An 11164-nucleotide genomic window follows, 5' to 3' on the forward strand; every position below is an offset into this window, starting at 1 on the left:
GCCATTTTTGAAGCACCCAGAACCGGTGAGGTCACTGTCCTCGAGGAATGCAATTACACGGAGCCCGATAGCATTGCAGCAGTGGGTACGGTGCAGGCCGTCATTATTGAGGCAGTCAATCCTTACAGCGAGGTGCTGAGTACCACGAGAGGCTGCCATTATTGAGGCAGGCCATAGCGGGCAGGCCGACATTACTGGGACATTCCGTACAGCAGAGGCCCCTGCTAACAAGGCAGCCAGTACTGGGCACGGGGCCTTTACCCTGGCAGGCAGGCAGGTGCCGGCCGCCTCTACTGAGACAGCCAGGAGGTTGGAGGCTGCAGTCCTCGAGGCAGGCAGTTATACGTATTCCGCTCTTTTTTCGACAGTGGGTATCGTGCAGCCTCTGCAGTTGTGTTGCTCCCCACACTTGTTGTATACAGGCCACAGATGCTGCTCAACACCCTGCAAGGCACACAGAGGCCCCAGTTCCCAACCGGATTATGTGTTAGAAACCTGGGCCCCGGGATAATCTTCTTGGACCCGCCATGATGGACTGGGACATGGATGTAGGTCTGAGCCCCGGATAGAGGAATGGGTTCTGAGAGGATAGTTTGGGCCAGGGAGCAAAGTCTGGCCCCGGGGGGAGTTTTGGTACCTCACCTGGACAACTGGGTTATGGAATGATGGTCTGGGTTACAGATAGAGAACTACACCCCTGATACAAGACTGGATTTTGTGTTAGAGACCTGGGCCCCGGGATAATCTTCTCGGACCTGCCCTGATGGTCTGGGACCCGGATGTAGTTCTGAGTCCCGGATAGAGGAATAGGTCCTAGGAGGGCAATTCGGGACAGGGAGGGAGGTCTGGGCCCCTGGGGCGGTCTGGTACCTCACCTGGACATCTGGGTTATGGAATGGTGGTCTGGGTTAGAGAACTACACCCCTGATACAAGACTGGATTATATCCCTAATTTCTTATATCCCTATTTCCTCTATACCTCTTTATCCCTTTACCCTTGTATCCGTTATATCCCTTTATCCGTATATACCTATATACCTATATTTCTATATCCCTATATTCCTTATATCCCTTATATACCTTATATCCCTATATCCCCTATATCCCTATCTCTGGTGAGGATTAACCAAAAAAGAAAAAAATGGCAGCACTCGAACATGGGGTGGGTTTGGCCCCGGGAGTGTGTGGCAGCCTCTGCAGCTGTGTTGCTCCCCACACATGTTGTATACAGGCCACAGATGCTGCTCAACACCCTGCAAGGCACACAGAGGCCCCAGTTCCCAACCGGATTATGTGTTAGAAACCAGGGCCCCTGGGTAATCTTCTGATGGTCTGAGACCAGGATGTAGGTCTGAGCCCCAGATAGAGGAATGGGTCCCAGGAGGGCAGTTCGGGCCAGGGAGGGAGGTCTGGGCCCCAGGGCGTGGTTTTTTACCTCACCTGGACATCTGGGTTATGGAATGGTGGTCTGGGTTACAGATAGAGAAGTACACCCCTGATACAAGACTGGATTTTGTGTTAGAGACCTGGGCCCCGGGATAATCTTCTCGGACCTGCCCTGATGGTCTGGGACCCGGATGTAGTTCTGAGCCCCAGATAGAGGAATGTGTTCTGAGAGGATACTTCGGGCCAGGGAGCGAAGTCTAGGCCCCAGGGGGAGGTCTGGTACCGCACATGGACATCTGGGTTATGTTATGATGGTCTGGGTTACAGATGGAGAACTATATCCCTATATTTCTTACATCCCTTATATACCGTATATCACTTTTATCCCTTATATCCCTATATTTCTACATCCCTATATCCCTTATATTCCTTATATCCCTATATTCCTTTATCGCTATATCTCTATATCCTTATATCCCTATATTCCTTATATCCCATATATACCTTATATCCCTTATATTCCTCATATCCCATATATACCTTATATCCCTTATATTCCTTATATCCCTATATCCCTTATATTGCTATATCCCTTTATTGCTATATCCCTATATCCCTTTTATCCCCATTTCCCATGATCTTTATATCTATTATATCCCCTATATCCCTATATCCCTATCCCTGGTGAGGATTAAACAAAAAAGAAAAAAATGGCAGGACTAGCACCTGGGGTGGGTTGGCCCCCGGGGGTGTGTGGCAGCCTCTGCAGTTGTGTTGCTCCCCACACGTGTTGTATACAGGCCACAGATGCTGCTCAACACCCTGCAAGGCACACAGAGGCCCCAGTTCCCAACCGGATTATGTGTTAGAAACCTGGGCCCCGGGATAATCTTCTTGGACCCGCCATGATGGACTGGGACATGGATGTAGGTCTGAGCCCTGGATAGAGGAATGGGTTCTGAGAGGATAGTTCGGGCCAGGGAGCAAAGTCTGGCTCCGGGGAGAGTTCTGGTACCTCACTGGACATCTGGGTTATGGAATGGTGGTCTGGGTTACAGATAGAGAAGTACACCCCTGATACAAGACTGGATTTTGTGTTAGAGACCTGGGCCCCGGGATAATCTTCTCGGACCTGCCCTGATGGTCTGAGTCCCTTATAGAGGAATAGGTCCTAGGAGGGCAATTCGGGACAGGGAGGGAGGTCTGGGCCCCTGGGGCGGTCTGGTACCTCACCTGGACATCTGGGTTATGGAATGGTGGTCTGGGTTACAGATAGAGAACTACACCCCTGGATTATATCCCTAATCCCTTATAGACTGGATTATATCCCTAATCCCTTATATCCCTATGTCCTCTATATCTCTTTATCCCTTTACCCTTGTATCCCTTATATCCCTTATATCCCTTTATCCGTATATACCTATATCCCTATATTTCTATATCCCTATATTCCTTATATCCCTTATATACCTTATATCCCTATATCCCCTATATCCCTATATCCCTATCTCTGGTGAGGATTAACCAAAAAAGAAAAAAATGGCAGCACTCGAACATGGGGTGTGTTGGGCCCCGGGAGTGTGTGGCAGCCTCTGCAGCTGTGTTGCTCCCCACACATGTTGTATACAGGCCACAGATGCTGCTCAACACCCTGCAAGGCACACAGAGGCCCCAGTTCCCAACCGGATTATGTGTTAGAAACCAGGGCCCCTGGGTAATCTTCTGATGGTCTGGGACCAGGATGTAGGTCTGAGCCCCGGATAGAGGAATGGGTCCCAGGAGGGCAGTTCGGGCCAGGGAGGGAGGTCTGGGCCCCAGGGCGTGGTTTTTTACCTCACCTGGACATCTGGGTTATGGAATGGTGGTCTGGGTTACAGATAGAGAAGTACACCCCTGATACAAGACTGGATTTTGTGTTAGAGACCTGGGCCCCGGGATAATCTTCTCGGACCTGCCCTGATGGTCTGGGACCCGGATGTAGTTCTGAGCCCCAGATAGAGGAATGTGTTCTGAGAGGATACTTCGGGCCAGGGAGCGAAGTCTAGGCCCCAGGGGGAGGTCTGGTACCGCACATGGACATCTGGGTTATGTTATGATGGTCTGGGTTACAGATGGAGAACTACACCCCTGATACAAGATTCTGTGTTTGAGGCCTTACCCCAGGATAATCTTCTTGGCCCAGCCATGATGGTCTGGGACCCAGATGGAGGTCTGGGTCCTAGGAGGGCAGTTCGGGCCAGGGAGAGAGGTCTGGTACCTCACCTGGACATCTGGGTTTTGGAATGGTGGTCTGGGTAACAGATAGAGAACTACACCCCTGATACAAGACTGGATTCTGTGTTTGAGACCTTGCCCCAGGATAATCTTCTCGGCCCCATCATGAATCTAGTCTTGTATTGGGGGTGTAGTTCTCTACTGGATTCTGTGTTAGAGACCTGGGCCCTGTGATAATCTTCTCGGCCCCGCCATGATGGTCTGGGACTCGGATGGAGGTCTTGGTCCTAGGATGGTAGTTCAGACAAGGGAGGGAGGTCTGGGTCCCAGGGGGCGGTCTGGTACCTCACCTTGCATCTGGGTTATGGAATGGTGGTCTGGGTTACAGATAGAGAACTACATCCCTGATACAAGACTGTATTATATCCCTAATCCCTTAAATCCCTATATCCCTTATATCCCCTATATCCCTTATATCCCCTATATCTCTATATCCCCTATATCCCTATCCCCAGTGAGGATTAACCAAAAAATTATAAAATGGCAGCACTAGCACCTGGGGTGGGTTGGCCCCCAGGGGTGTGTGACAGCCTCTGCAGTTGTGTTGCTCCCCGCACGTGTTGTATAGAGGCCACAGATGCTGCTCAACACCCTGCAAGGCACACAGAGGCCCCAGTTCCCAACTGGATTATGTGTTAGAAACCTGGGAACCGGGATAATCTTCTCGGACCCGCCATGATGGTCTGGGACCCGGATGGAGGTCTGGGTCCTAGGACGGCAGTTCAGACCAGGGAGGGAGGTCTGGGTCCCTGATACAAGACTGGATTATATCCCTAGTCCCTTATAGCCCCATATCCCTATATCTTTTATATCCCCTATATCCCTATATCCCTTATATCCCTTTATACATTTACCCTTATATACCTATATTCCTATATCCCTTATATCTCTATATCCCATTATCCCTTATATCCCTTTATCCCTTATATCGCTATATCCCTTTATCCCTTATATGCCTTGATCCCTTATATCCCTATATCCCTTATATCGCTATATCCCTTATATCTCTATATCACTTTATCCCTATATCCCTATGTCGATTATATCCCCATATCCCCATTTCCAATATCCCTTATATCCGTTATATCCCCTATATCCCTATACGTGGTGGGGATTAACCAAAAAAAAAAAGGCAGCACCAGGTCCTGGGGTGGGTTGGGCCCCGGGAGTGTGTGGCAGCCTCTGCAGCTGTGTTGCTCCCCACACATGTTGTATACAGGACACAGATGCTGCTCAACACCCTTGATCTGGCCCCTTGAAAAGTGTACCCGCCCCCCACTTCCACACACCCTCCCAATCGCCCCTGCACCACGCCCACCACGCCCGCCCTCTCCCCCCCCACCCTTCAGCGCTCAGCCCAAGGCTCTCCTGCAGGCTCCTGGGCCACTCCTGCTGCTGGCATCACTGGCACGCGGGCACGGACCTGTGCCCCTGCTTCTTCTTCTTCTTCCTGTTCGCCTTGGCTCCCCCTCTGGGACCAGGGCCTTGGCCAGTGCCCTTGGCCCCCCCGGGGAGGACGTCCCCGGCTGGATGGTTGAGCAGGCGGTCCGCCGTGCCCCCTCGGTCCCGGGACTGGTGAATGAGGACGGCTTCGGCGGGCACCGCACACGCGACCTCCCTGAGGTTGGACTGAGGCTTGGGCCGGGATGGCTCCTGGGGCCGTCGCCGCTGCTCTCGCACGGGCTCCTCGGACCCGGGACCCGTGAAGTTGGGGGCACTCTCGGGACCCCGTTGGGTCGACGCCGCGACCTTGTGCTCGGTCCCGGGGCATGTGGGTTTCCCACTGTCTCCTTCCAGTTCACTGGTCTGGACGTAAAAGAGCACATAGGCGCGTTGGCTCAGGGCCTCAGAAGCGTCGCAGGCGGTCACCTGGGCGTCGTCCATCTTAAACCACCGGCCGCCCGCGGTTCGGACGTAGCAGAAGTAGTGGCCGCTGTGGCAGGTGCGGCCCGAGTGGACCAGCACGGCGTAGAGCCGGTACAGCAGCGGGCCCGCGTGGCGCCCCTGGGACAGGTAGGGCCGCAGGTCCAGGTGCTCCGGGTAGCGCACGTCCCGCTCCACCTTGCTGTCCGCGAGCGCCGAGAACCGCTTCAGCACGAGCGTGAGCACCCTGGAGGCCGCGTGCAGGCGCAGCGTCTTGGTGGCCGGCACCTTCCGGCGGCACTTGCCGCACTGGTAGCCGTCGGCCCCGCCCAGCCGCTCGGGCCTCACCAGCAGCTCCAGGGCCTGGGTCACGCTCTGCGCCGCCTGGATGTCCAGGCCGATGTCCAGGTAAGGGTCCAGGGTGTCGGACACGCCCTGGCAGCGGAGGCACTGGATCCGAGATCTCCAGTGGCCTCCAAAGACCCGACGGATCAGGGTGGCGTCCTCCTGGGAGGGCCGGCCCGGCGGCGACGGCGGCCGCTCCTCAGGCACACAGGCCCGCTGCAGGGCGTCCAGCGTGAACAGGAGGAACTCGTGGGCGTCCTCCTGCCGGTACGCGTGGAAGCCCGCGAGCAGCTCCCCCTCGGGCACGATGACGTCCCCGGGGCGCAGGAGGGCCCGGGTCACGTGAGCCTGCAGGGCGCACAGGGCGCAGGACGCCCGCCGCCCACAGGCCCCCGAGTGCCGCCCGGACAGCAGGTAGCGGGCCAGGGGCGGGGTGTAGCTGAGGCACTGCAGGGCCGCGTTCGCGTAGCAGGTGTTGCCCAGGTTCTGAAGCCCGGCCCCCACCGCGTGGGGTCTCCCCGGGCTCCAGATCCCACTCGGAGGAGGGGTGTCGGCGGGAGCCAGTGGGCCCCGCGGGGCGCACCCGCTCTCCCGGGGCAGTGGTGGTTCCTGAGGCCCGCGGGGGCCACAGTGGACTTCCGCGGCCCCATCACCGAATCCAGCGGATTCGACCTTCGGGGGGTGCCTGAGCTGAAGCTCCTCTTCCCGGTGCGCAGAAGCGGCCTCCATGTCCGCGGACAGGGCCTTCGCGAGATCTCTCCCCTGAAAGCTCCCTTGGAGAACGAAGCGTCCGGGGCAGAGGAGGTCTGAGAATGAAGGCCCTGGCCGCCCCACCCGCCCTTTTATAGGCCCAGAGCGTGCTGGGAGGAGCCACGAGCTCCACCAATCAGTGGCCCCCAGGCTTGATGGAATCAACTTTAGGGTGTGGGCCCTCCTGCCCCAGGCGGACCCAGGCACACCTTTCAGGTGGGATTAACGCAAGGGTCTCGAGAAAAGGTGCTCCTGAACAGAGGCTGGTCTCGCCCCACGCCTGGTGTTCCTCGAAGAAAGGGGAGGGAGACGGGAGACGCAGACACACCGAAGCTGGCCTTGGAGGTCGTGGGAGGCGGACGCTGGAGTTGAAGGCACTGGGCCAGCGACACCAGAGGCCACCAGCGGCCCCGCCCAGCGACCTCAGAGACCTCAGACGGAAAGGGGTCCCGCTGGCACCTTGATTTTTGACTTCTGCCATCTGGACTCTCGGGGAATGCCTTTCTCTTCTGGTACGCCACCTCGTTGGTGGTAGCGGGACATGGCGAATCTAGGAAAGGCATAGGATGCCGTCCTTAAGACGGGCTGCACGACGTCTGTCTCTCAAAACCATTTAATCGAATGAGGTCAGTTTTCCTGTACATGTGATCACAATCTCGCGTGAGCGCCAAATATCATACGCAGGCCCGAGCCACGAGGAAAACAGCCACGGTGAATCTCCCAGACGTGGATCACTCGGCAGAAATCTTGGTAGCCGTCCTTGTGCTGCCACGTGTTCGCGTGTTCGTCAGCGGTCTCCCAGGCACACTCGCTGATTGAGTGCTCTGAACGCATCCATGAGCACGCCCCTCCCCCCACCTACCACCAGTCGCCTCGCGCCAAACACCCCCCCGCCCCCCCCCCCTGTCCCCGCAAGTCCCTGCATTCTCATAGACAGCGCTCCTTGCAGGACGTTCGCTCGTCCCCCTCCAGCCCCCCCACCCCACCCCCGCCACCCCCTCGGGTCTCCCCAGACCTGGAGAGGTCCAGGCACCTGGCTCTGCCTCCCCCAGAGGAGGCTGCGGGGCGGACACACACACACACACACACACACACACACACACACACACATTAGCACATTAGCGCTCATCGACCAGCAGAGGGCGCCACGGGCCTGCCGAAGCGTTTCCCGGGCTTAGAGAGGACTTGGGAGATTCCGCAGGTGCCCGAGGACCCCCGCAGGACACCTTCTCCATGTCTTGCAGGGCGGCACCACCTTTTGCTGGGTCGGAGAGGCGACCACACATGTTTAGACAGGATCGGGTGGGCCCAGGACAACCCTCTTTGGCAATGGCGGACGGACCCGGGGGCTGGGGGCTGCGGTGCAAAACCTGGAGGACTCTGGGGCAGCTGGTCACACATTTCCCGGCCTCTCCAGGGTGGCAAGAGCAGTGACAGCCCACCAGGGAGGGGTTGGAAATGTTTTGGGGGCTCTCGTGCGCCACACAAGCCTCCCGGCTGTGCTGGGCTGCCGATCCTGGGATCCTGGGAGGGCGCCGGGACGTTTGCCTGCAGTCGTGGCCACCCTGCGGGTATGATCCACCCGGGTTCACATCAGCACAGCTGGGCATGCGCCTCGGGAGGGGGACATCGAGCCATTCCAGTGATTAGTCACAGGAGTGGAGACCCAGCTCCTCCACGGGGCAGAACTGGGGCCTGGGAGTGCAGGCAGATCTGGGAAGCGGACGCCAAGGGCTGATGGGCTGATGGGCTAATGGGCTTCAGGACGCGGGGCACGTGAACAGAGAGACTAAAATCAATGCGCACAACCACGCCCCTTCCTCCTCCTCCCACCTTCCTCCTGTCGCCCCCTTTCTCTAGCCCCTCACCCCCCTACATGGGTTCAGGAGTATCCAACTTTGCCAAAATTGCGATTTTGTGCCGCCCATCACTGACCCTTGACCTGGCACCCTGGAAAGTAGCGCACACACACACACACACACACACACACACACTTCCACACACCCTCCCAATCCCCCCCGCACCACGCCCACCACGCCCGCCCCCCCCCCCCCAACCCCAACTCCTCAGCGCTCAGCTCAAGGCTCTCCCACAGGCTCCTGGGCCACTCATGCTGCTGGCATCACTGGCACGCGGGCACGGACCTGTGCCCCTGCTTCTTCTTCTTCTTCTTCTTCTTCTTCTTCTTCTTCTTCTTCTTCCTGTTCGCCTTTGCTCCCCCTCTGGGACCAGGGCCTTGGCCAGTGCCCTTGAGCCCCCCGGGGAGGACGTCCCCGGCTGGATGGTTGAGCAGGCGGTCGGCCGTGCCCCCTCAGTCCCGGGACTGGTGAATGAGGACGGCTTCGGCGGGCACCGCACACGCGACCTCCCTGAGGTTGGACTGAGGCTTGGGCCGGGATGGCTCCTGGGGCCGTCGCCGCTGCTCTCGCGCGGGCTCCTCGGACCCGGGACCCGTGAAGTTGGGGGCACTCTCGGGGCCCCGTTGGGTCGACGCCGCGACCTTGTGCTTGGTCCTTGTGCCAACATGTACACTTGTCTCTCCACTGTTGTACAGTTGAATGCTACTTTGCAGTGAATTCTATTGGTTTCAAAGACTGGTTTAATGTGCACTTGCTCTATTTCAAGGATTTCTGCAGTGTACAACATCCTTTCTAGACTATAGACCTACATTTTGGATGTCTTTTCAACTTGTTCTCTCACAATTCTTTTATATTCATTGTTATTTGCTCTGAATTACTACTGGTTTTTTGCAGTGTCCTATAATTGGCCTTCTACTCTACTTATGAGACTTCACCACATGTACAAACAACTGTATACACTCTTCTTTGAACTTGAGAAGCTATATACACTTGTCTCTAAACTGTTTTACAGTTTAATGCTACTTTGAGTGGATTCTAGTTGTTTCCAAAGCTGCTTAAATGTGCTCTTTGTTCTATTCTAGAATATCCCGCATTGTATGAAACACTTTCATTACTGTATGCTAACATGGTGATCTCTTTTCCCCTTGCTCTGTCACTATTCTGTTCAATTTATTGCTATTTTGCTCTTAGTTCCTAGTCTTTCTTAAAATGTCTTACAATTGGCTTTCTGCTGTAATTAGAGGACTTACCTGCATTGTACAAACACCTTTCTATACTCTTCTGTGAAGTTGAGAAGCAATATACACTTGTTTCCCAGGTATGATTTACAGTTTAATGCTACTTTTCAGTGAATTATAGTGGTTTCTAAAGCTGCTTAATTTTGCTAACTGCTCTATTTCAAGGATATCCCACATGTACGAAACACTTTCATTACTATACCCAGAAATTGTGATGTATTTTCCCTTTATAATCTAACTATTTTGTTCAATTTACTGCTATTTTACAGTTAGTTCTTAGTCTTTCTTACAATGTCTTATAATTGGCTTTCTGCTGTACTTACCGGACTTTCCTGCATTGTAGAAACAGCTTTCTACACTCTTCTCTGAAGTTGAGAAGCATTATACACTTGTCCCTTAACTATGTTTTACAGATTAATGCTACTTTTCTTTGAATTCTAGTGGTTACAAAGACTGGTTTAATGTGCACTTGCTCTATTTCAAGGATTTCTGCAGTGTACAACATACTTTCTAGACTTTAGACTTACATTTTGATGTCTTTTCCTCTTTTTCTCTCACAATTCTGTTATATTCATTATTATATGCTCTGAATTACTACTGGTTTCTTGTAGTGTCCTACAACTGGCCTTTTTATCTACTTATGGGACTTCCCCACATGTACAAACAGCTTTGTACACTCCTCTGTGAACTGTAGAAGCTATACACACTTGTCTCTCAACTGTTGTACAGTTTAATGCTACCTATCAGTGAATTCTAGTGGTTTCAAAGACTGGTTTAATGTGCACTTTTCTCTATTTAAAGGGTTTTCTGCAGTGTACAAAGACGTTTCTAGACTATAGACTTACATTTTGATATTTTTCTACTTGTATTCTCACAATTCTGTTCAATTCACTATTATTTGCTCTGAATTACTAGTGGTTCCTTGCAGTGTCCTATAATTGGCCTTGTGCTCTAATTATAGGATGTCCCCACATGTACAAACAACTTTGTATGCTCTTCTATGTACTTGAGAAGTTATAAACACTTGTCTCTCAACTGTTTTACATTTTAATGCTACTTCGAGTGAATTCTAGTGTTTTCCAAAGCTGCTTAAATGTGCTCTTTGCTCTATTCTAGGATTCCCCGCATTGTATGAAACACTTTCATTACTGTATCCTAACATGGTGATCTCTTTTCCACTTGCTCTGTCATTATTCTGTTCAATTTATTGCTATTTTGCTCTTAGTTCCTCCTTTCTTACATGTCTTACAATTGGCTTTCTGCTGTAATTAGCGGACTTACCTGCATTGTACAAACACCTTTCTACACTCTTCTCTGAAGTATATAAGCAATATACACTTGTCTCCCAAGTTCGATTTACAGTTTAATGCTACTCTTCAGTGAATTGTAGTAGTTTCTAAAGCTGCTTAAATGTGCTTACTGCTCGATTTCAAAGATATCCCGCATGTA

General features: G+C 53.5%; 1 protein-coding gene across 1 annotated transcript; it reads right to left on the reverse strand.

Moving 5' to 3' along the window:
- Positions 1–5061: 5061 nt before the first annotated feature.
- LOC307096649 (ubiquitin carboxyl-terminal hydrolase 17-like protein 6) lies at positions 5062–6597 on the reverse strand (the record flags this gene model as incomplete). Its single annotated transcript, XM_079800963.1, has 1 exon — positions 5062–6597. The coding sequence occupies one exon, from the start codon at positions 6595–6597 to the stop codon at positions 5062–5064; it is 1536 nt and encodes a 511-aa protein (XP_079657089.1).
- Positions 6598–11164: the final 4567 nt, after the last annotated feature.

Source organism: Cnephaeus nilssonii (genome assembly GCF_951640355.1).
Source record: "Cnephaeus nilssonii genome assembly, contig: SCAFFOLD_46, whole genome shotgun sequence".
NCBI classification, from domain to species: Eukaryota; Metazoa; Chordata; class Mammalia; order Chiroptera; family Vespertilionidae; genus Cnephaeus; species Cnephaeus nilssonii.